General features: G+C 41.6%; 1 protein-coding gene across 2 annotated transcripts in view; it reads left to right on the top strand.

Annotated features, from left to right (window-relative positions):
- Lrrc7 (leucine rich repeat containing 7) overlaps positions 1-26,936 on the top strand; it is a 364,429-nt gene that overhangs the window by 324,336 nt on the left and 13,157 nt on the right. For both annotated transcript variants that reach the window (XM_059266515.1, XM_059266514.1), the window contains one exon: positions 8,162-8,254. In XM_059266515.1, the coding sequence (XP_059122498.1) occupies positions 8,162-8,254 (93 nt within the window). The remainder of the gene's footprint in view (positions 1-8,161; positions 8,255-26,936) is intronic.

Below are 26,936 nucleotides of genomic sequence, written 5' to 3'. Positions count from 1 at the left end.
CTGTTCTTATAGCTTAAATTAATCCATTCCTTTAATCTATACCTTGCCACATGGCTCGTGGCTTACCAGGATCTTCACATGCAGCTTGTCATGGTGGCGGCTGGCAGTGTCTCTCTGACTCAGCCTTCCACTTCCCAGCTTTATTCTCCTCCTTGTCCCGCCTACACTTCCTGCCTAGCCAATGGCCAATCAGTGTTTTATTTATTGACTAATTAGCAACACATTTGCCATACAGAACATCCCACAGCAATTGTTTTCCTGTCCTGACTAGAATTGGGACTTGCTCTCCACTATAGAATGTTCTCCTTCCTTGAGACCAGAGAAGATTTCATCTGATGGAAGCTTGGGGAGGAGACAACACAATCTAATGCATACAATTAATCCTTCATTGTTCAGATTATTAGGCAAAGCTCCATGGCATTATTCACCCATCACATGGTTTATGAAGGGTCTGTGCTGTTATTATTTATCCAACGCTTTACATGGTAGCCAACCATCTCTTCTACACACCAGCCAAGATTACCTTCTTTCTCCAGCTTTTTCTATTATGTTTCTCAGGGCCATTTATCATGGGGATCCTAGATGCTTCAAACTTTGTCTCATTCTTACATCTGACCTGTATCAATCACTCTCAGAATCATAGATGCTCAAGATAATTCTCTTTCCCTTTCCCTAATCCAGGCCACATGTTGGATTTAACATGTAACAAGTCAGGCAGGCTCCTGTAGTCAGATAATGATGTACAGCTACTGACTTTCCAGAAGTCTAAAAAGTTAATGAGGTTTAAAAAGTGCTCTAACAAAGGCTGTATTCATATCTGACTCCTCAAGAAAAACAATCCTCAACCCAGTTCTCTGATTCAGGTGCTCCTGCCAGTACCTACATGGGTTGTTGTTTTGTTTGTTTTGTTTTTCCCCTTTTCTCCCCAAATCACTGCCTTATTACCACATGAACTTAGTTCACAATATTGTAATTGCTTCATAGAAAGAATCTACAGTAGCTTTTGACTGTTTTGATCCATAGCTTTGATAAACCTGATGCCATTAGAGAGGTAGTGTTAATGGACTTAAATCCAATCCTTTTGACTTCTTGGTGTTTTGCCTTGGTCTTGGATTGAAATGGCTCAGAATGCTAAGGCCAAAGCTGCAGTGACAATAATGCCCTCAAAGCCTTTAAACAAATTGACCTCATTCCAAAACGCACTCCTCTGCCCCATTACAATCCCAAGAGCTCTGCTGACCATGTTTGCAGTACATTACCCTGATGGCCTTTACTGCTCTGTGCTGGGCAACACAAATGGCTTGCCACACGACCACCTCCTCCCAGCCCCACCTGAGGTGATACTCCATCAAAAAGTGGACATTACAGGGTTAATTAAACCACAAGACTGGCAAGCACCCCAAAGCAGTGTGTGCCATACCTGATCAGCTGCTAGATGTAAAAACGCTGGACATGATTATTTCTACTTTGCTTCTCTGCTATTTTGCCTTCCCTAACCTCTGCTCTTCCTCATGAAGCTCTGTCATTCAGAAAAGATCACCAAGCCAGGGGCTTAGATTCTGAAGTTCTCTTTTTACTGTAATGAGCCATGTGACCCTGGCCAAGCCATTCACTCCTTCTAAGATTATTTCTTTCTTTAAAATGGAAACAATACCACCTGTCAACAACTTTTGGTTGGGGAAGACTGGGAGATAGCTCAGTCAGGAGAGTGCTTGCTGTGGAAGCATGAACACCTGAGTTCTAGCAACAGAGCCCAAATGAAAATTAGATGTGGTTGTACAGTCTTAGTTAAGGTTATATCTATTGCTGTGAAGAGACACCATGACCACTCTTATAAGGGAAAACATTTAATTGAGGTGGCAGCTTACAATTCAGAGGTTCAATCCATTATCATCATGGTGGAACATGATGGCATGCAGACAAACATGGTGCTGAAGAAGTAGCTGAGAGTTCTACATCTTGCAGGCAACAGGAAGTGGACTGTGACACTGAGTGGTGTCCTGAGCATAGGAAATCTCAAATCCCGCCTCCACAGTGGCACACTTCCTCCAACAAGGCCATACTCACTCCAACAAAGCCACATCTAATAGTGTGACTCCCTTTGGGAGCCATTTTCTTTCAGACCACCACATATATTCTTGTGATACCAGAGCAGGGGAGGAGGATTTCAGTGGATCCATAGTGCTCACTGGCTAATCAAGACTACTCAGTGAGTTCCAGGCCAATAGGAAACCCTAAGGAACTACAATGAAGATTAACTAACTCCTTGCTGCTATGTGCATGTGCACACTTATGCATGCACCCTGCATGCTTGCATGATTCCCCCTACGTATTCACATATACCTTCCAAAAGTTGGGTGAGAGTTAGATGACACAGTCCTGTGCAGGCAAAGATAGGACTTCTCTGAGAGGGTAGAAATAGAAAACAGAAGGAATGAGAATAAAAGTTTTTAAGAATTAAAATGTTTCAAAGAAGATAATGGTTATCAATCCTAACCTCATTAGTCTACAAAAGAGAGAAGAAGCCAGAATGTCGGGTCCTGCCCAACCTGTTGAACAGTCCTGAAAAGGGGAGTGAGGACTGAGAAATAATAGATAGGAAAAATAGAGACGTAGACATAAAAGAAAAAGACAGAGACACAGGAGAGCTTTGGGAGGGCTCTGAGTTAACACCACAGCAGCCCTGAGTTTATTTCTCATGGCCTTTTTATACCCAAAGCAAGGGGAGCAAAAGACCTCCCCCTCTCAAGGACATCATGGTTCAAGGAACAAACAAGAATAAACAACTCCTTAATTCTCAAGACATCTGGTAACCACACCTTTGGTCAAACATCCTGTTAGGCAGCCTAAGAGAGCAAAGATAAGCTTGAACTCTTTGACTTTGACTCAAGATGGAATCAAGGCACAAACTAGGGGGTCACTGTGGGCTCCCACACCAGAACTAGACACTGTTATGCTTGTGTGAAACTCCACAGCATTTAAATGTCCTCAGTATTTGTTGTTCTTATCTCCTGTCCTCCCCACCACAATACTGTGTATCAGGTGTTCTTAGTCTCATCTGCACATTTCAATCTTGTCTGGAGCTCTTCAGAATACACTGACACCTTGCCTCCTTCCCAGGTCAACTTATTTCACTCATCTACCTGTGACCAAGGTAATGGGAATTTTGTGAATGCCTCATTGATTCTACATAGTACAGCCAAAGTTGAGAGTCACTGCCTGAGGTATTCTGTAGCCCAACATACTCCCAGCTGGGCAATGTACTGGTGTCATCACTATGTAGAAGTCACACAAATTGAATATTTTTTAAATAAATTGATAGTATCTTTTATCTTTCTTTATGCACATTTGTAATCCAATGCATAATGTGCTTACACATGTAGAACATAGAGATACCCAAGCAGTACAGCTCAATTCACAGTTTTGTGATCCAGGTTACCAGCATCTGTCTTATTGAATAAGACTAAGAGAAGTAAAGTGCCTTGACTATGACAACCTAGCAGCTTAGAAGCCAACTGGAATCAGGACCTGGTTTTGTGAGTTTTTGTATTCCATTTTGTGGCCTGAGGCACAATAACCCAGAATACAGTCTTCTTTATCCAGTTTCATCCTCCCAATACCCAAACTCTAAAAACCACTGTTCTATGTTCATGTTAACTTTTTTAGAGCCTCAATATATGAAAGAGAGCATGCTGTGCTCATCTTCCTGTCTCTGGCTTATTTCACTTAAGATAGGGTTGTCCAGTTCCATCCACCTTCCTGAAAATGCCATGGTTTCATTCTGCAGAGTCCAGTAGCATTCCACTGTGTGTAATTCTGAGTCTCCTATTTTCTTTATCTGTCCATCCAGACATAGCTCTGTGGTAAACATGGATGTGCAGGCTTCTCTTTGGTATGATGAGTATACTTCCTCTGGCTACATTTCAAAAAGCTAAATCAGAGGCCAGCTAAATCAGAGGACAGAAACTTTACTCTGTAATGTAATAAGTTATATCCCCACACATAGCCCAAGAGCGCCTCCTTTCTACCACCATTTATTAGTTTGTTGTTGTTTATAACCACCATTCTTATAAAAGTGAGATAGTATTTCCTTGCAGCTTTTGAAAAGTAGTATGTAGTTTAACAGACTTTTCAAGCCTTTCTTCTAATATCATTCAACATGATATAACTTTCTTCAGCCAGCCCAACAGCTGTAAACCTCCCCTGAAGTCTCACATGCACTTCCAGCAGCTGATAACAGAGCAGCCAAGGGAAAGAAAAGTCTGAGATCACTCTCTCTCTCTGCCACTGCTTTCTGGGCTCCATATATCATGAAATCATTTTTCCAGGATAGTTTACAACCTTCCATCCTGAGATGACTATACCTCTTCTCCTGATGGATTGCATCCAGCCTTTCTGTCTACACCATCCCCTCAATGACAGCATTCCGTCCCACATGTTTCTCAACTCTCTATCCCCATCCCTGGCCCTCCCTCCTGCACTCCAGCTGTCTGAACACACTGACTGAGCTATGTCTTCCTTCATTCTCCACCTAGGTTTTCCAAGTTCTTGATAAACATGGCCAAAAGAGCTGTTAACTTTCTTCCCCAGCCCTTTCTCTCACATCCCTGTCTACATCTAGACTTCCACATCCCATCATTCTTCTATGACTAAACATGTCTGATTCCCCTTTCTCACAGCCCACCTCCAATCCAAAACACTTCTATCAGGAGCATAGTAACATCCTAAATTTCACACCTTCCTCACCACCCACACATCCCCACAAATACTAAATACTCTCTTTCCACTGTACCTCACTCTGATCTCTCCTGCTGCCGAAGTTATCAAAATGAAATCCATACCATGCCACTCCTCTACTTAGAATGATTTATTGGCTTCATTGATGGCTGAGTAAGATTTTTAAGGATAGTTTAATTTCTCCATGGGTCTAGGCCATGCTCACACAATTACAGGATAGTCTAATGTCCCTGTGGGTCTAGCCCCTGCTCACATTGCCTTCTCTGCCTTACAAAGCTGTCTTTCAGTCATGATGATCTTGCTGTTTTTGACTACATTGTACATATAATTTATATCCTACAAACTGGAGTATTTAAAGTACACAAGTTGTATATTAATATTTTACAGATGGGTGTCCGCCATTGTAATATGATTTTAGAACCTTCCCACCCTTCAGCCCTAGATGATCACTCAACTGCCTCCTGTTTCTAGGTAGAGCTGTCTCTTGCTGACATTGCATCTCTTGACACCTAGCCTTCTGTGACCCGGAAGCAGGTTTCTCTAAGACCCGCTGTTCTAATTTCAGTGAGATCAACACAGACCAGAAGTGTGCAATCAAGCAGCATGCAGGAAGCAGGCCGAGTCTCACAGCCCTACTGCTGACTGAGCTGACACCGTGCTTTAGACAGACATTTCGTTTCATCTCTTAAGAGAAAATTGAAATATTGATTTTCAGTAAATAAGTTATTTTTATTAACTTCTGGACCTTTTACAAAATCATTGAGTCCCAGTTCCTTTCAGCCTCTCATGCCTGTGAGGTTTCCTCTCTCCTCTTTGGGCCTCAGCAAGCAGGTGAAACCCCTCACCACAAGAGAAGTCCTCCCTCCCACGGGCTTTAGGAGACTCCAGACCCCTACTGATCTGACACACGTGGGCATTCTGGGAATAGCCAAACTGTAGATCACAGCTGAAGTCTGTTTGTCAGGTTTATGAAACAAGTATCAACTTTACTGTTTCTGTTGTTTAAAGTGCACTGAGACAGCACTTCCTGGCGCTACTGTTTTCCTTAGCTTTTCAGCACATTCTAGATTTTCAGTACTATAAATGAAATGTAATCCCTTCCTTGAAAAAGGATGACTGGAAACTACTTGGAAATTTTCTACATAAAGGACAACTCTCCCTGTAGATCCCAGTTCTAGAGTGATCTAAAGGAAGCCAGCAACCACACCTCCGCACTCCACAAGAAACAGAACCAGATTTGTTGTTGTACAGATACGTGCGTGTGCCCATGTGTGCATTCATGAGTGTGTATGTGTGTGTATGTGTGAGTGTGCATGTGTGAGTGTGTGTGTGTCCACATCCTTCGTTATACACAGTTCTGGGGTCTCACTAGCACTTTTTCATGTAAGAATATAATATGCCTGGAGTGTTTTCCTGTCCATAAGCCCACTTCCCCTTTTTTCATCTTGCCATGACCCTCTTCTTGCCTTAGATCAGTGGTTCTCAGTCATCCCAGTGCTGCGACTTTTAACACAGTTTCTCATGTTGTGGTGACCCTCAACCTTAAAATTATTTTGTTGCTACTTCATAACCATAATTTTGCTACTCTTATGAATCATAATCTGTGTTTTCTGATGGTCTTAGGTGACCTCTGTGATAGTCAATTGACCCTAAAAAGGTCACAACCCACAGGTTAAGAACCTCTGCCTTAGATGGTTCTGCTTCTACCTCCATGTCATATGTACATACATGACTTAATGTGTCTATATAAAATCTAGGACCCACAAATGAGAGAAAATGTGCTATTAGTTGTTTTAGACTGACTTAATTTGCTTAATTTGACATTTAAAAATGCATGTATCTGTGAGCAAAGACAAAAGGAGAGATTTTAATTAAATAGGATGCTTTCTTGTCGTTTTCTAATTAATAAATAATAGCCAAGAGGCAAAGTGATACATAGAATAAAGCTAAAATATTCCTTCCAGCTATATCAAACTGTTCTATATTCATACTCATAGGCTGTGAACCATGTGAATTATAAACTATTATAAGCTATCTCCTGCTACCCTGTGAAAACTAGTTTTAAAAAATCTAGATCAGTTGAAGGAGAAGTTGTAATTAAGTATATCTTTAAAGTGACTGAAAAAGTACTCTTGGCAACTGCACTTACTTGTAATTTAGAAATTATTCACCGGTGAGATGAAATTAAAAATCACATTAGCGGGTGGGTTTTTGCCCTTGTGTTGCAAGTGAACCACAAGATAGTTAGATACATTTTAGGAACGAGAACAGCCCACTAAGCATGGTGCTAGTAAGTAAGGTTAATTCATCCAAAGTCTGGTAACTTGGGTGCGTGTTAATTAATTATGGAACAGGAATCATGTTTTCCTTGGACCATCTAAGAGGAGAGATAGAAATAGAAAGATAGAGACTGCTTTGGGCATTCACATTTAACTGGTTCAGAGGCTGGATGAGTGCTAGCCAGAGGCATAAAGTTGCTTAATTAGCCAATAGTTCAGTCATCCTTAAGAACTTTTCTTTTGCGTTTATTTGTGACAAAACACGTCAGTGTATTCCTCATTATTTTTTTCTTGACCTGTCAGTCCCCTCATTGTTGCCCTCTGGTACCACCTGGGCTCCCCTGCTTCCTGCTTGCTCTGTACCTAACATTTGTGAATCTCTTTTCTCTTCATTTAACAACAGAATGCCTCCTCTTAGTCACAAGGCTCTCATCATCTGGGGTCACCCTGTCCCACCCTATATGCAAAGCCATTATTTTTTCCCTCAGCCCCAACTCGCCTTCAGCACAGGGTCCCAGATCTCGACTGTTGAGGTTTCTCCAGGTCATCCTGCTGGCTTCCTGTCTGCGAACACTCCATCTAATGTGCTCGTTTTCGGTATTGCTGAGGCCTAAGGGAGTAATAGCAAAGAATGCTAGACCAAAATCCTCACAGCCTTGAGGCACTGTTCCTGCCCAGTCTCTGTCCTGTGGACCACAGTCTCTAACCTTGTGTCAGTTGAATAACCTTCTGTTCTTCCTGCTCCAGCTTCAGCAGCTACTACAAAACTCAATTCCCTTTTCCCTCAAACTAAAAACCCTAACACCCCTAAACACCACCACGCCTTCCAAAGGGGTCCTCCCTGACCACGTTTAAATTGCCATCTCTGATTCCTCTCACTTGTTTGTACAGTGTTTTCTAAGTAGTCTGGGCATGTGCATAGATTGACAGATAATGCTTCACCCACAGTGTGCTCATGAGGCCTGGGCTTCTAAAGGTAGTTTCTGACATATGGAGGCATAGAGACATTACCCCTTTGGTGGAGTTTATGTTGCTTACACCAGACCAACATGGGCTCACTAAAAATATGAGTGAATTGTAAACCTTGTTTGAAAGATTTACTTGTAATGGCTACTTGGTTTGACATTTCATGTCTTTTTTCTTAGTTCTGTGTGAGAATAGAAAAGAATCCTGGGCTTGGATTTAGTATCAGCGGTGGAATTAGTGGGCAAGGAAATCCTTTCAAACCTTCCGACAAGGTAAGAAGTGAATTCCTTGTTGACAATTTTAGTTTCAAAATGCTGTCTTCCACTGTGATGTGATGGTGAAAAAATGTCATGGATATGTTTGTTGTGCTGAACTGATCCAGCTAACCATGAAGCCAATCAGAAACAGAAACATGTCTGTCCAGGGAAAACAAATCCAGCATAGTGCTTGCGGGAAATGGAGTAGGAGGAACAAATATTTAGTCTTTCTATTTGAAAAGAAAGGGGAAGCTAAGCAGTGGTGGCACACACCTTTAATTCCAGCACTTGGGAGGCAGAGACAGTTGGATCTCTGTAAGTTCGAGGCCAGCCTGGTCTACAGAGCAAGTTCCAGACCAGCCAAGGCTGCACAGAGAGACCCTGTCTTGGAGAGAGAGAGAGAAAGAGAGAGAGAGAGAGAGAGACAGAGACAGAGACAGAGAGAAGAAAGGGATTTTGGTACCATTCTATAGCTAGTTTTCATGGAGTAATTTTTTGCCTCTTTGTTTTGACTTTATAGTTATATGTGGTAAAGAAATCTATGTAAGACATTTATCAGAAAAATTTTCCAAAGATTTATTTGTAAATTGCTCACTTGTTGTTTAGGAAAATGTTTTCTTACAGTAACAAAATGACCCCACTTTGACCGAGTGTTCAGGCCAGCCAGCCCCTGACCTTGGTCTACCACACTTGCAAAGGGTAGGGTTCCATTAACACAACTTTGGAAATAAAAAAATCACAGAAAACAAATTTTATAATATAAGAAAATTGAAGTTAGCATTATCAGAAGAACCAGACCCTCATCTCACTGGATAAATGTGTACTCTCCTAGCTCCATTTGGGCCCTGCCATCTAGCAGGCCAACCTAACCCCAGGGCGGATCATCTAACTTTCTACCCTGAGCTATATAGCCTGCCCTACTACTATTATTGCTTAACAATCTCATATTGAAATCAATGTGGATAAATTTATTAACCCTTAAAATGACCTACCTTTGATCTCACCAAACTGAACTACCTTAAATGACATCAGGTCCAGTTATTCACTGTTATTACAGAAACAGCTCACAGATCAATTTCTAAAAATAAAATCTACTTCCAAAGGAAACTTGAATGTGGGACTGAGGAAATAGCTCAGTGGCTAACTAGCCTTGCAAGCCTATAGTCCAGAGGTTGGATTCCCAGCACCCATACAAAAGCCAGTAGGCATGACAGCTAGCCTGTAACACCCAATGCAACAGGCAGAGACAAGGAAACCTAGAGAAAACTGCTATCGGCAGCTGAATCTGAAAACTCTAGGTTCAAGGGTGAGACCCTGACTCAGTATATAAAGAGAGGCGATCAAGGAAGAAGCCCAAAGTCAACCAGCCTAAAAGGCACACATACACAAATGTGTCCACACACAAGAACACACACACAAAACAAAACAAAACAAAAAAAACAAAAACAAAAAACCACAAATTGACTGCTCGTATATGGATATTTCCAAAGCCTAAAGCAGGACCTTCATCGCATATTTTTCTAACCTTCTCAGCCATCATACTCTCTCCATTCTAGAGGATAGAAAAGTTTGGGACAGAATTTTTGACATGGTGATGTACATCAGGAAATATATATAACAGTTTCCAGTCACCATAGGCAGAAAGACCTTTGGACAGCAAGCTGTAGCAGTTGCTTCCATGGAGGACTGAACATGAGGCAGGAGGGCAGCACAGGAGACAATGGTACACCTGTATTTACATTTTGAAACGATGCTGACCTATAAAGTTAAAGTAGTTGATAATCTAGTTGGGGCAACCACTTATTTAATTTGATAAATTATCAATAAAAGTTCCAATTATCAGAAACACATATGATACATTATTTAAACTTCATGCCCTCGTGTCTTATTTGTTTTGATCCTCTCTTTTTAATTCTTATTGATAGTTGTTGTATGAAGTGATGCATTTCAATATTACTCTCCTAGCCCCTCTTCCCATTCTGTTAGTTCCCTTATTCTTCCCAAATACTTGCCTTCCACTTTTGTATCATATACATTATGTGTGTGGAAAATATATATGTAGCTTGAGTTTTCCTACCTGGCCCACCTCAGGACAAATCTCTCTCACCCGCCAGACCCACAGCCGCTCTGACCCGACCAAGTACACACAGAGACTTATATTGGTTACAAACTGTATGGCCGTGGCAGGCTTCTTGCTAACTGTTCTTACAGCTTAAATTAATCCATTTCTATAAATCTATACCTTGCCACATGGCTCGTGGCTTACTGGGATCTTCACATGCGGCTTGTCATGGTGGCGGCTGGCAGTGTCTCTCCCTCAGCCTTCCACTTCCCAGAATTCTCCTCCTTGTCCCGCCTATACTTTCTGCCTAGCCACTGGCCAATCAGTGGTTTATTTACTGACCAATCAGCAACACACTTGACATACAGACCATCCCACAGCATATATAACTTGAGGTTACACATATGAGAGAGTGTATACATGTTTGTCTTTCTAACTCTGGCTTATTCCTTTAATTATATGATCTCCTGTTCCACCCACTTTCCTGTAAATAAGATTATTTCATTCTTTACAGCATAATAAATCTCCATTGTGTGCGTGTGTGTGTGTGTGTGTGTGTGTGTGTGTGTGAGAGAGAGAGAGAGAGAGAGAGAGAGAGAGAGAGAGAGAGAGAGAGAGAGAGAGAGAGATCTGTCCATCTTCTGTCAACTGACAACTAGGCTGATTCATAATGTTACTGAGAATAATGCCACAGGGAGATTCGTGTGCAGGCATCTCTGTGTTGTGCTAATAGTCCTTCAGATGTAGTCCCGGGTGTGGTACAGCTGGGTCATGAAGTAGCTGTTTTGCGGTTTTGTTTGTTTTAAGGAGTGTCTGTATTGACTTCCCTGGTGTAGTACTTGTTTAGAGGATGTTTAATTTTTCAGGTCTTCGCATATGTGGGTATAAACCTCTGTCAGAGGGGTTGGCAAAGACTTACTCTGTTCTGTAAGATGTTACTTCGCTTGATGTTTTCTCTTCCGTGAAGCTTTCGATTTCATGTGACATCATTGGTTCTCTCTCAGTCTGTCTCCTGTGCTGTTGAAACACTACTCGACAGTCCTCACCTGCGTCCATAGGAAGAGGTTCCACTATGTTGCCGCTGATTCAAAGTTTCAGTTCTTTTTTTGGGCTGCGGAGGGGGGGGTGGTGGTGAGGTTTCTCTGTGTGAAGCTCTGGCTGTCCTGGAACTCATTCTCTATACCAGGCTGGCCTTGAACTCACAGAGATCCACCTGCCTCTGCCTCCCGAGTGCTGGGATTACAGGCATGAGCCACCACTACCTGGCAAAGTTTCAGTTCTTATGTTAAGGTCTTTGATCAATTTTTAATTTACTTCTATGCACAGTGAAACATAACGGACCTAGTTTCATGTTCTATGTGTGATGCTCATTTAACCCAGCACCATTTGTTACAGAGGCCTTTTCCCCAGTGGACTTTCCTGACACTTGTGACTGTAGCTATGTGGCTGAACACTCTCCTTGCCATTGGTCTCATGTCCCTTCCCTGAATTCTTTCAATGAAAAGTTAGCTAGCTGATCATCTTTCAGGTGGCTGCCATTCAAGAGATGTGCTCCTCTCCTTTCTCTCAGCACAGAGAAATTCTCATTCTACTTTTGGAAGATAGAAGATAATGTTTTTAAATTAAGGATAAGCTCACTACTAATAGGGTGCTAGAACAGTGTTTCATTTCTGCTGTTTCCAAGTGCAAAGACTGAGAACATAGGCTTCAGCATTGTTTTCTTCCACTGTGGTGGCTACAAAAACCTTATACACATTTATTTAATTTTGTTTGGGTGACTTTACTGAGACTCAACTGTGTCTGTGATCTAATAACTCACTCTTTGGGTTAAATGTAGCAGACAGAGGGCCTGGATTGTTTAATGCAGCTGTTGACAGATTCTTCCTTGAAAGTATTTTTCTTTGCCTGATTATACTTCAAACCACTTTGCAGTCTAAATCATGTATCTCTGTTATTGCAGAACTGATGGAAGTAACCAGAATTTCAGATCTACAGATCACTGTTCAAGTTAGTAATACTTTCTTTGGCAATCCAAACTTAGAATGGATTCCTGATTAACAACATTCAAATGATCTAAAGATGTTGGCTCCAACAATTTACATAAGAATTTAGTCCGTTCACTGGGAGAGAGTTTCATATCTGCATAACCCAGTTTCATTTACTCAGCCTCATGTTCCATGCTGATAAAGATTGCATATGATTTAGACTAAAACCCAGGGCTTGCGGGGAGGACATGGATAAAGTACTTGCCTTGAAAGCACAAGGACCTAAGTTCATTTCCCAGAACGCACATTTTCAAAGCTGGCTTCAGTGGCACATCTTTCTAATCCCAGCCCTGGGGAAGGGGAGGCAGACAGAAACCCAGAGCTTGATAGCCGGCTACCATAGCTTATTTGGAAGCTTCAGGCCATGAGAAACACCATCTCAAAAAGATGGTGGACTGCCTGAGGATGAATGACATCTGAGGTAGTCTAGCCTTCACATACACATCCACACATGCATGTTCATATGCATATGCTGTACACACACAGACACACACAGAGGTGAGGGGGACTTATACCTACCTCTGAAAACTAATACTAAGTATATGAAAATACGTACTCTTTTCTACCATGTTGAAAAAGAAATTACCTTTTCATTAGTGGGCTAATTCACAGCTGGAGGTGAAAGGTACCAAATTAAGTAGCAATTTAAATTCAGCATATACTGTCTGAGTCTGAAGTAGGCAGAGCGTAGAGACTCTAGTCTGCAGGGTAATGTATGCTCCCTTCCAGTGAACAAATCATACATTAGCTATATTCCTGGATACGTGCTGTGTTGCTAAGCTTGTTGTCCATGGAGCTTTGAACTCTTGGCTGCTGGAATCTTTGACTATCTGATGTCTTGAAGGCACTGAGGAGTTTGTATGCTACAGTTACCACTAAATTTATCTCATTCTGTTCTGCGTTATTGATGCTGTTGCAGCCAGTTCCCAAGTGTGAAAGAATGTCCACACTGGTGGCAAGCAGGGAGAGCATGCAGTAGTCACTGAAGAGAAGAAAGGAGTGGAGAGTGAGCAAAAAGGAGCTATGTTGCTCAGGGCACAGAAGCTGCCAGCTAACTTCTGGGTTGTGTGAGATTCCTGCAATAAATCACCTCAGACAAACCCAGAAGTTCACCTAGGCTTTAGATGGATTTGGGATTAAGTCTCATATGACAGGCCATTTCATACAGGACTGGAGTGTTGGAACAGCATCTGAAGCAAAGTTAACTTCCCTCCAAGACCCAAGGTCTCGAGCAAATGTGGTCTCGTGGGGTAAAAGAATCCATGTGATTAACTCTGAAGCTGACACTGTCAGAACAATGTTTAGTATATGAAAAAACCAACTCACCAAAGCTCATTGTTTTGGATAAGTTCATCACAAAGTGAAAACTACGTTTATGTACTTGTAAGGAGAAAGTGGTGGAACACTGGGCGCAAACAGCCCTTCATAGTGCCCACCTCTTCCCTCTTTGTAAAGGGGATAGAAATTGTGATCCAGCTTATCATCAGAGAGAAACACTGCTGTCACAGTAGCAAGATGCTGCTTAGATGAAAGATTTCAACACAACAAATCTAATGATAATGCAGTAAAAAATGAATATCATTTATTAACTATCATGTGCCAGGCACTGTATGGAGCTTATTTTGTGTGTAACCTCATCTGGTTATCTTAGCAACATCTATTAGTCAGGTAGCACTGTCATCACCATGTTACTGAGTCCCAGAGTGGTTCATTAACATGACCAAGGTCATTTAGCTAATCTGTAACAGACAAAATCTGAAACCAAATTGATCTGACTCCAAATCTTTTTCTTTTAATGAGCTCTAACACACGCTTCCAGCTGCAGATGCCACTTAGCAGCAGAGTGCATGATCAGCTCAAATCTCATGGCGTCGAAACGCATGTGATTTTCTAATATTAGTCACAATCCTAATTAGTCAAAATCCTCATATTTGTTTCAACAAACCCATGGAAGTCTGCATGCCTCCTCCATTGAACCTCAGTAATCAGAAACCTATAGTAGAGGGAGGATTGTTAATCAATTATGTAACTTGTAGGCTGAGGTATCCTTACAGTGGCGATTCTGACGATGAAAAAACTAAAACTATGTTTTGTATTAAAACAGTCACACTAATTCGTGATTGCAAAATCTGAAGAATTTCCCACTGTGAGTTCCACAGGAGACTGTTAGAAAGAGAAAACCAGAGAAACAGATGAATGATGCCAGGCTTTGCAACATTTCATAAGCAACCCAAGATCCTTTGAATGGAAGAAGTCCTAATGAAACATTCAAAGCTCATCATCCAGGGACTAACATTCTTCCTTGCCCCATTTGATGAGAGAACTAACTGCCTAGAATTTAAAGATTTTCAGGGAAACTTGCACTAAGTGGTCATGAAAATAAACATCTGGTCACAGGCTCACAGGAAAGCTTTGTTATAGACCCAGGCTGCACACGAGGGCTTACAGGAGGAAATAGCCATATGGGGAGCCACTTACTCTCCACAGTTTATCAAATGCCAAAGCTAGGCAAACACCATGGAATTCAGCCATTTTTCTACCTGGGGGAAATCTGAATGTCACCACAGAAGTGGTGGGAGAAATGAATCCTTGTTTATTTGTTTGTTTTTTGATTTGCCTAAGGTACAGACAGAAATCCAAGCCCTGGGAAGAATGTTGAAAAATGTAAAACACTTGCCAATGAACTTTAAGTAAATGTCATAGAGTCCCAGGGTTATCATCAAATTATGTTTGAAATATTGCTTCTAAACGTGCAGATGAGCTGCAGCAGGACTCAAGCCTTTCTCACCCTATCTTCCAGTCCTGGAAGCAATAAGGCTTTTTCTTTTGTGTAGATATGGGTATTGCATCAAATTAAAGTTTAATGAGGTCAATATTAAAAAGAGAAAGGTAGTTAGGCACAGAAGCAGACATTTTTTGGACATTTTTTGCCCCAGGACATCAATACCAGAGACATTCATGGCAACACCAAAAAAAAAAAAAAAAAGTGCCTAAGAATTACCTTCTCATTTTTCTTATCCTCATGTTGTTGGATGATTCATAAACAAAGAATTGCAAAGGTATACTTTTAAATTGTGAAAGGAAAAAAAACACAGTCCATGTGTTTCTTGTCTCTTCATGGATATGAAAAACATGAACAGCAAATATATTTGTCTGGAGCTTTTCATTGAATGTGATTTATACTTACATAAATATTTATTCCCCATGGAACACATTCCCCTCTTTACTTTGTACAGCTACTGGATAGATATGATTTATTGTCTGTATTCATAAATTTATTTTATAATATAATTTACATATCTGCCCCACTTTGACTTCTACTTCAAGATGAAGTGATTATGAAATAGTTTTGGAGACACTCTTAGTTAAATTGAAAAGAATGCTGAAGAGGGAGGTATAGATTTCTTGGTGCTTATTAACTCAATCTTGGATGGCATTTATTAAAAAGAGATTGAAACAGACGCTATTTCATGTAAGCCTGTATTCTTTAAGAGGAGTGTTAAGCACATGTTATTTTATAAAGCACTGAGTACTCCAGTTGTCTTACCCCATTGCAACTTGGAGTTATTTCAGGACAGTAAAAGTGAAACATGAGGATTTTTTTAAATAAAAAGTGAATTATTGCCCATTTCCTCCAATGTCTCAGTACTGGTTGGGAAGCACTGACACTCTTAGCAGAAAGTTGGTCTTTATAATCAATAGGATTCCAATGGATGTGACTCCTACTCTCAAGTTTTACTAAAGAAGAAGTGTTAACCCAATTGTCAGCATCTACACACTTAAAGAACATGTGGATTCTGACTTAGGAAAGCAACTAATACCACTCAGTGCAGGCTCAGTTCTTGGGAAAGCATAAAAAGGTTTGCAGGTCAAAAGATGAAGGGTGACTAAAAAGTAGCATATTACAGTCTTAGAAAGATGGCTTAGAAATTAAGAGCACTGGCTGCTTTTGCATAGAACCAAGTTTAGTCCCTAGCTCACGCCGCCTGTAACTTTAGTCCCAGTGTATCCAACATCCTCTTCTGGCCTCCACAGCCATTGCATGTATGTGGTACATATTCATATATTCAGGCAAAGCACTCATACAAGTAAAATTCGCAAAAAAAAAAATAAATCTTTTTTTAATTAGCATTTTAGCTGGATGTGGTGGTGCACACTGTAACTGCAGTACTCAGGAAGCTGAGACAGGGGGATCTTTACGAGCTCAAGTCCGGACAGCTAGGCCACATATTGAATTTGAAGCCATCCTCAGCTGTAGCAAGACCCTGTCTCAAACTCCACCACCACCAAAAAAATTTTCCCAATTAAATCAAAGCCCATGTGGATGCCCAGCTGTACTACCAATGATACTTTTATTATTAACGTTCTCTCTGCTGTACCACACTGGCTAGCTAGCATGAGACCTGTCTACGTCATTGATGAGACTCTCTGATTCTTCTAATTATTACATCTTGTTTCTTAAAAATACAAAAACTTGCTCTGTTATTTAAATCAAAGCTCTAATCCAAGTATCAATAGTCACTCGCTGAACCAACTTTGTGTTCTTTTTTACCTGAAAAAAAAAAAAAAGCAGTTTATAAAACCAAGTATTGATAGGAACATACTTCTGGAGCAAACACCCTGGGAATTTTCTTAAAGCCAAGTGTGAACTTTAAAGTGAGAACCAAACATGAGCCAAGTTCTCACAGTTTGTGGCTTTGCCCCAGTTCACCAAAAAGCTCTCAGGGAGCCAGCAAGATGGCTTAGTGAGCAAGGAGACTTGCTTCTGCCTCATGACCTGAGTTCAGTCCCAAGAACTCACAGTAGAAGGAGAAAACCAACTCTTACAAGTTGTCCTCTGACTTCATGCTGTGGTACACTCACAAGTCATACACACTAAATAAATTAATAAATGTAAAAAATAAGAGAGTTTAAAAAAAGAAAGGAAAGATCTTAAGGATGTCATCTTTAGTGTTACATTTTCCATTTTTCCTGAAAAGATTTACATCAATTCAATATAAAGTCCTAGAAAAGTTAACCAGTACACTTATTTTTCATTTCAAATATATGTAAATTGTATATATATATATGAAATTTAAAGATGAATCCAAGATGAAACTAAGCAAAAAAAAATATGAAGTGCCAAATTATACATGTACGTACAGTCACCTTTATAATGTAATGTGCATGCATGTACATACTCTTAGTGACTAATATAAATAACTATGTCCCCTACTTGAAATCTCAATCAAACCCAGACTAGATTCTTGTCACTGTCATTTCACCAATGAGGACATTAATAATCAACTCCTTTTTGGTGTTGAACTAAATAGTGAAATGAGTAAAGAAATTCATATCAAATTTTTAATTTTCTTCTTTGCTTAGTGGACATCCTCTACTTGACTGAGAATTTGGTCTATTTCATAGATCGGTGTATTGGTTAACTTTCCTGTTGCTAAAACACCCTGGCCAAGCAATTGAAGGAAGGAATGGCTTATTTTTGACTTACAGTTCCAGGGGGATGTAGTCCATCACAGCAGGTCAGGTAGTGCAGCAGAAAGCCAGCTGGTCACAGTGCATGGAGGTCAGGAAACAGAGTGAACAGGGAAGTGGGGACAAGCCGTAAGATATCAAGGCTGCCCACTCTGTTCACCTTCTCCAGCAAGGCTCCACCTCCTAAACTTTAGGATGGAGAGGTTCCACAACCTTCCCAAACAGGGCCACTAGCTGGGGACCGTGTTGAAGCACATTTCTCACTGAAGCCATCACACTTGGGAAACAGTCCCCTTCTGACAGGAAAGACACACGAGTCTATAAATTACACTGGGTCAGCTGGTCGGGTTCAGTCCCCTGAAGGTATCCATCTCAGAATTATAACTGAATGCAGTCAGTAGGACTGAGACCCAAGAACCACTTTTCCTGAAGCTTCTGTGGTTCTGTTGAGTGTGAGCTGCACCCATTGGCTTATTAGTGCCAGGGCATGTACTCGGCATGACTGGCAGTTCTTCAAACAGATTCTCAGTCCTGGATGTATAAGCCAGAGAGCTCTCTTTTTCTTTGACCTATACCTTTTAGAAAACCTGTACATGCAGTAAGTGAAAATATTATCACTATAAAATTTCATATGCTACAGGATGTGGAGCCGAAGATGTTATTCAGTTGGTAGAACACTTGCCTAGCATGCATGTCCTGTGCTCTGTTTCCAGCACTGCCTAAATCTGGTGTGGTAGTATACACCTGGAATCCCAACACTTGGGAACTGGAGGTGGGAAGATCAGAAGTTCAAGGTCATCCTCAGCCACATAGTAGGTTTGAGTCCAACTGTGTATATAACAGACCCTGTCTCAAAAAACATTCAAATATAGACTAAAAGTGAAAAAGAAAAGAGAAAATTGCACTGTACCACTCAGTTTGAGAGCCTCTTCACCCAAGAGCACCCGAGATTCTCCTAATTGTCCCCAGACATTTTTACCTCTTGATTTCAATGTTACTTCTAGGAAATATCTCTAGAATGATTTCACTACAAAGTAATGCATAAGCTGTTAAAACAATACTAAACCTACAAGAATCATGGCTTGATTTTTATATAACTTATGAGAAACATTTTCTCTCCAGCAAAAATTTAACTTAAGCGAAAAGAAAGTTTAACTAAATCCATAGCTTTCTGGATCATGATTTTTTAAATGATCCATACTGTCTAAAAATAGCATAGTGACAGGGTTTTGAGGGAGCCTGCAGGGGTGATAGGTGGAGTCTATGTGCCACCACTATTTTAGGAAGAGCTAAGAGAAGAATCCGCAGTCACCTCCATTTACCTCCTGTTTTTAGTAGTTTCTGGGGACATTAAAGGCTTAGACAGAATCAGTAACCTGTGCAAAGCTAAGCAGTCCAAATCTGTTCCACTGCCAAACTCTCATGGTAAACACCAGCTGTGCAGGAATCAAAAAGTAACCCTAGTAGATAGAAGCTTTCCCTAGCCCCCATCTCCATAGAAGCCAGAGATCTGGGCCAGGCAATAAGGAGACAACCACTGACTTTGAGAAAATAGAAATTGTTTTCAGCTCAAAATTGTCACCAAGAAATAGACAGCAGTGAAAACATCCCTTTGAGCCTCTCAGGTGATTATCTGTGAGACAGCAATGGGATTCCCGGAACAATTGCTAAAATAAAAAATGTAATCATACAACAGCCAAACCAAGTGCAGTTTTAGCCCTCACATTCCAATTCCCCAAAAGGCAACAGTCTAAAGAATATTCTAGTAGCTAGTCTGTCATTTCTAAAAGCAGCCTCATAGAAAAATGGAATAAATTGCTTGTGTTGGGGTGCTCTTAACAAGTCAGAAGTCTTTATTTCTATTTGTGCACTGAACAATTTTTAGAAGGACAAAGGAGAGTAGAACAAGACAACCCCAAAGACCAAACTGTGTTTCTCTTCTTCTAGGATAGGACAATAGCCAGTTGAAGAACTTAGTTTGGATCTCTGTCACAAATTTTCTAGGTCTCTAAACTAATTCTTCTTTCTGATCATCTTTATAATAGTTGCTTCTCTCATTGCTGTGACACAATATCTAATAAAATCTACTTCCAGAATGACTGATTCTAGCTCAGACTTTGTGAGGCCCATCTAGTGTGGTGGGAGGGTGTGGCAGTGCAAGAGTGAGGTTTGTGATCACACTGCACCTTTAGTCAGGAAGCAATGAGAGATGAATTCTGGCGCTCAGCTAGCTTCCTTCCTTCCTTCTTTCCTTCCTTCCTTCTTTCCTTCCTTCCTTCTTTCCTTCCTTCCCTCCCTCCCTCCTTCCTTCCTTCCTTCCCTCCCTCCCTCCTTCTTTCCCTCCCTCCCTCCTTCCTTCCATCCCTCCCCCCTCCCTCCCTCCCTCCTTCCTTCCATCCCTCCCCCCTCCCTCCCTCCCTCCCTCCCTCCCTCCTTCCTTCCCTCCCTCCCTCCTTCCTTCCTTCCCTCCCTCCCTCCTTCCTTCCTTCCCTCCCTCCCTCCTTCCTTCCTTCCCTCCCTCCCTCCTTCCTTCCTTCCCTCCCCCCTCCCTCACTCCCTCCCTCCCTCCTTCCTTCCATCCCTCCCCCCTCCCTCACTCCCTCACTCCCTCCCTCCCTCCTTCCTTCCTTCCTTCCCTCCCTCCCTCCCTCCTTCCTTCCTTCCCTCCCTCCCTCCCTCCTTCCCTCCCTCCTTCCTTCCCTCCTTTCTTCCTTCCTTCTTTCCTTCTTTCTTTTTTTTAATTCAGTCTGGAACTGACTCCTGCTTATGGAATGGTGCTACCCACATTTAGAGCCTTGCTTCCTCAGTTAGCCTCTCTGAAAACACCCTCACAGACAGGCCCAGGGGTGTGTTGCAAAATGATTCTCAATCTAGTCAACTTTACACCAAAGATTAATCCCCAGTCTTATTATTATTACATTTATGTGTTTGTTTGGTGTGTGTGTCTGTGCACCTGCACAAGTGTGTATGTGTGCACTGTGACACACATGTGGCAGAGAACAATTTTAGGAGTTGGTTCTCTCTTTCCACCATGTGAGTCTAGGGATCAAACTCAGGTTGTGGACTTGGCGGCAGACACTTTACCTGCTGAGCCATCTCACTGGTTCCCATCAATCTTTTATAGGTTTTAAACTTCACTGTTTGGGGAATGGGGTTTGGACATAGCACAGAAGCCTTCTATTCAGTGGCTGGTGGCCTTCCTTCTTTCTCTTCCCTTCCCTTTTTTCCCACTCCCCCCATCTGGCTTCCTCTCTTAGTTTCTAATGGCCATGGGGAAAAAAATCTCTTTTCTTGCTCCATATAAATTCTTCTTTTACTAAGGCAGCAGATTGTTCGAAGCCTAAGACCTGACACATGGCAATTAAACTTTCAGAGCGTCCATCGTTACACAACATTGCTGATGTCTTTATCTTTGGAGTGTTCATTCCAGCCATTGCAGAGGCTATGCTATGGAGTGACCTAACATTGCTTCTAGAAGCCTCGATATAAGTAAACCATGTTGCCTGCTTTATAGAGGAAGTTAGTACTTAACCCTTCTCTGGAGAGAAGACAGTGTCCCCTGAAACACGAGTGCATGTCCAGTTCTGTTTGCTACTTTAATGAGCCATTTTCCCTCTGGAAATCCTCTCTGAACTTTCATACTTACAGGACTACATAAAAGACACTATTCTAAAATATTTGATGTAAAAATAAAATATTCTGATTTGTAACATATATAATTTTTACTTAAGATATGGCCTTCCTTGAAACCATTTTCCAAGCAGTAACTAAAGGTAACACTTAGGGCAATTTTAAAAAATGTATTTCATGCATTGAGGTTGCAAGTCCCTTAAGGCTAGTTCTATTTTTGTGTCTACGTTGACAATAGCTGAGACTGTCACAGTCATTCACCTTCATCATTAAAAAAAACATATAAAGTTCCTTTCCCCTCTAAAGTTAGAATGTGAAGTGCTGGCCTTGCAGACTTAACTTGGTAAGTCCTTGGTTTGTATTCAGAGATTCTGAGACTAGATAACCAGAAGAGGTCAGATCTTAACACTGAGAAATCTGACCATTTTGCGAAAGTACTTGTGAAAAGCAAATGCTTTCATAAGCCTTTCATTATGGATGCTTCTTGAAGAGTCATATAACTTACAAATAGACAAATTTTATTACAGGACAGAAATGTAGGGGCTGGAAAGATGTCTTAGTGATTAAGATCACATACTGCTTGCAGATGACCCAAGTTCAGTTCCCAGCATCCATGTCAGGTGGCTCACAATCACCTGTAACTCTAGCTCCAGGAAGATCTGATGCTCTAGGCCTCTGAGAGCTCTTGCGCTCGTGTGCACATACCCTATGCTGATACACACACACAAACACATAATTAAAACTATGTGGCAACAGGTCATGTCACGTGGAGCAGCCAGCTGGCCCTAACTGGATTAACAATGTTAAAAATCTATAGTGGTCTCTAATTCATGACTCTGTGGGATCTAAGTCAATGTCACATACATCCCAATGTTAGTCAACATTGTGGAAGGGAGAAAAAGTGATCACAGAGATGGTCTGTGCTGTCTTTGAAGAAGAAACAGAGGAGGCCATCAGTCAAGCATATGCACATCCCTAGAAGCTGTTCTAGAAAGGATGGAAAACTGAGTTCTCCACAAGAGGACCATTTAAAGCACATAGTTCTACCAGTGCCTTCACTTTGGCACCAGGACAGCAGGGTTACAACTCCAGCACCGTGAGATGTTAAACTTGGTGGTGTTTTAAGTCACTAAATCTGTGATTAGCTATGCCTGCAGTAAAGAGTCAAATACATATTGTTCAATGCAAAAGAGATGTGTAGGGAACGAGGTGCCCGGTCCCGCGGGCCAGTTTATTTGATGAGACCCGAGGAGGCACCTCCTGAAAGATCAATGGGGGTGAGAGAGAAAGGAGACCAGGCGCGTAAAGGAAGACAGAGACATTCTGAGTTGCGTCGAGGTCTCCGTTTATTGACTGAGTATTGAAGCTTATAAGCAGGGCTTCAGGCAGGGTGGGGGAACAGGGAAGCACGGAGAGAAAAATGGAAAATTCCTAAGGGAGGGTGAGGTCGCTTTGGTCCCAGGCCCCTGCAGCTGGCTGATTAGCACATACTCCAGGAAGTTGTACAGCCCGCGGGTTAGGCCAGGAACTTCCTGACTTTGTAAGGTTTGATAAAGTAAGGACACTGCTGTCCGGAATCGGTCCCCAACAGTTCCCCCTCTTTTCTCAAAAATGGACCAAGTCCATGTGATCGGGGTGGTCCGAGAGAGTCCCTGTCTTAGGCTACACAGGGGGCTTCCCACGCTCGGCAGCATGCCGTGTTGAGCCGGTCTCGGGTGACCTCTGTATGCTGTTGTCTCCGGCGTGGGCCCTGTACTATTCCCGTCATTGAGTACCCTCTAGCAGGACCGTGGGGACGTTAGGGCCTTAGGACACTGAATCTGAGTCCTTGATGGGGCTCCTGGCTGGCCTCCTCGGAATCTACTCTGTGATAATGAATCGAGATGTGTTGTGGTAAGGCCGAATCAATCTGATTTTTGATAAATCGAGTCAACCGCTGAAAGGCCCAGGGACCAAAGGTCAAAGCACCCGTGCTGATTTTCAAACTCCCTTTTTCTTTGAGCCAGCCTTTCCCTTAATTTTTCTATCGATTCCCTGACAATACCAGTATGGTCGGCATAAAAGCAGCATTCTCCCTTCAAGGCTGCACATAATCCCCCCTCCTTTAAAAATAGTAAATCCAGACCTCTTATGTTTTGTAACACAACCTCAGAGAGCGAGGTTAAAGATTTCTCCAGAGCAGAAATGGATCTTTCTATGGCCTCTAGGTCAGTAGTCATAGCCATTTGTAACTGCATAAGGTGGTTGCTCTGCACGAGGGCAGTAGTTCCTGTACCAATTCCTGCAGTGATGCCCCAATACCTAACAAGAGGGCAATAGTCATAGACACAGGTTCTCGAGTGTATCTGCCTCTCTGCTCAAAGAATTCCATATCAGAGACTAATTGGACCAGAGCATAAGAGTTTTCCCATTATCAATGGCAAAGCGAGCTTCCCCTTATTTAGTTTTTGCCATCTGCAAGTGTGTCATGGGTTCCGAGGTGGATATTGGAATTCTAGCATCCTCAGTTTAGTGGTACCCAGACATGAATCATCATTTAGTTAAGATATCAGTGATATAAGAGCCAACAGTAATTAGCAGAAGTACAGGGCCAAAAGCCTTGTGATGGCCGACAGAGTTCCTTATCCTCAAGCAACTTGGAACTTTATCTCAGGTTCCCTATGACAAGAAATTCCCTTTTGAGCTAACATTCCAGGGTGGGGGGGAAACAGGGTCGATGTTTTCTCTCTTCTATAATTATTTCCTGCTGACATTGGGACGTTGTTATCAAGGCCCTGGAAAGCCAGAATGTTAGTCAAAGACAAGAGGGAACGTTTTATTGACCAGCTGAAGAGATGGTATACATATCGGCTGAATTGGTCCATATCAGCTTTCAGCAAGTTCAGGGCTCATAGTCATTTGCAGTAGGTTGTCACCAGCAAATGATGCTTGGATGTATCTGTCAGCCAAGTGGAAACCTGTTGAGACAGATATAAACTAGGAACAGGAGTTAAAACTTACGAACTTATTTGGAACTTTTAGACCCATAGTCTTAGTAATTGTAGTATTATCAATTTGCCCTGAAATCCATAGTCTTTTCTATCTAGAGAACCAAATACAGATTGGACTGAAATTTCCTTGGCCCAATGAAAAACATCTGTAAGTCTATATTTAGAACCTGTTTATCTATTTTAAAGAGACTTATAAGCTTTAATTAATTAATCCATTGATCAATCAATTACTAAGCTGAGAAAGCTATAGCTAGCCCAGTCATCAATGTCATCAAAGATCTGAGAAGGATAAACTTTACCTGAGTGCAGACTTTTAAGTCTATTTAAAAAACAACATAGATTATCCATTACCCAGACTGCCATCATCCCAGGCTCCTATAGTCTTCATAGTGTTGGCAGGACAGGTGTCAGGACAGCATTGTCCACAATTCAGATGGCATCTTCTTGTCATTGTTTCATATCTTCTTTGGAGACCTTGGGAGTCATTGCTAGGAGCTGGGGAGCTCGGAGTCTCTGTTTGCTATAGTAAGCTTTTTATCAAATAATGTAAATGCCATATTCATCAGATCCTTCACAGGTTTGAGGACCATTATCTATTAAATGTATCTGAGCCAAACAAATCTAGGCCTAATCTTAAAAATATCTCTGTTTGGTAACAATAACCAGGCCAATTTGTTCTCCTATAGATGTATTAGTCAAATATACCTCTTAGTTTTTTTTTATTTTTTTTTTTAAATAGAACAGTTTATGCTTTAAACTAGTATCTGAATAGCCAGATGACTAGTATTAACTTGTATTCCTTAACACAAAGGACATGCAAACTCAGACATTCAAAACCAAACATACATGTGGCCACATTTTTCATTCATACCTGTAGAGTAGACAGATATTTTTACAACTATGACCCTTTGGAGTCTCAATGTAACAGCAGAATAGCAAGACAAAGAAATCTGAAACATGTTTCATTCTTTCTTATATATATATCTCAAGTCATTTTTTATAAAAACATTATATTTTATCTTAACCAACAATAATTTGAAACCAATTCTCTTAAATGATGGCAAGTATTTGTAACCCATTGAACTCAAATGACCAAAACCCATATAAATTTTTATTTTTCCTGTGGAAACAAAAGCATAATTTCCCAGTATCTTGAACTGGTAATTTAACATTTCTTTTTAAGCAATATCAGGACAGAGAAGGGTTAACAAGAGAAGCTGCTGGCTGGCAGAAGAGACCTTGAAGTTATCACAGTAAAGGAAGGGAGGGTCAGATTCTCTCTTTAGTGTTCACACAGTTTTTGTCAGTTGCAGGCAGTCCCCATTGCCCTGTCCAGAGCTCCTGTCTTTGCCCGCCTGTACCGAGAGCACGCACCCCCACCCTCGTGAGAGCAGCCAGCTGGCTGCAGTCCTGATAGCAAGAGAGCTAGGGAGGGACGGAGATGGCCTTTGTTATGCCTCTCTTTCCTCCTCTTCCTCTAGGAAAATAAGGGAGGTTAGTAAACAGAAACAAATAACATTTACACAGACAATCCAAGAACCGGAACATCAGCACTGAGACAAGGGCCTCATTCACAGCCAGCAAGCCCCTCTTGCAGTATGCAAGCCCCACCTGGCAGGAGCTACCTGTTTATCTCAGTTCAATCGGGGAGTGGGGGTGGGGAACTCAATTCCCTCTATTGTGGCTCACACATCCTTCCAGTGGGCTAGGCAAAGATCTAGTAGAGAAGAAGGGAACTGTCCCATAGCATCCGTCACAGTCAAGTCAACAATGAAAACAATTAATACATTACAAACAAGACCAAGGGCACACGAAAAAACTTTGCCCCAACAAGACAACCAACAAAGCTCCAAGAACAATGACAACCTGATGTGCTCTGGGGGGAGGGTGGGTAACCCTCCAGGCTCAATCACATCAAAAACAATCCAGAGTCGAGGACCTCTGTCCTTAATCAAACAGACATCAGGGGCTTCCACATCCCTGTCAGTCAAACATGCACCTTTTTTCTTGGAAGAGAAGGAGAGAGTAAAGTAACAATGATCACAACAAAACATACAAAAACACCCCCAAAATGGCTCTGACAAATTCCCGGGACAAAATACAAAGTGGCACTTCCTCCCATCGTGGGAGAAGATACCCAAAGATGCTCCTAAACCAAATGGTCACCTCTGAGGTGGCCTTAGGGCTCTGGGACGTCTCCCTTCGCCGCCAGGTTCACTGTCCGGACACGTCTGCCCCAGTAAGAGCCTGCAAAGTACAAATCGATCGACCGGTACAAAACAAAAGTCCATAAAAACTAAAAAAGGCGTCGGGGACATTTTCCCCGCCTCTGATTAATTTGTTAATATCTTTTCCAACCTTGTTCCAAGTCAGAGGGTGAATTCCTGGTCCATTAATCACTAACCAGGGACATTTCTCCTCTGCATATTGGAAAAATTTTATCAAATCCTTTTTCTTAACTCTTATTCCTCTCTCCCTAAGATTACCTTTTCATCTCC

This window comes from Peromyscus eremicus, chromosome 6, assembly GCF_949786415.1.
Source record: "Peromyscus eremicus chromosome 6, PerEre_H2_v1, whole genome shotgun sequence".
NCBI classification, from domain to species: domain Eukaryota; kingdom Metazoa; phylum Chordata; class Mammalia; order Rodentia; family Cricetidae; genus Peromyscus; species Peromyscus eremicus.
This window is presented reverse-complemented; position numbering and strand designations above follow the sequence as displayed.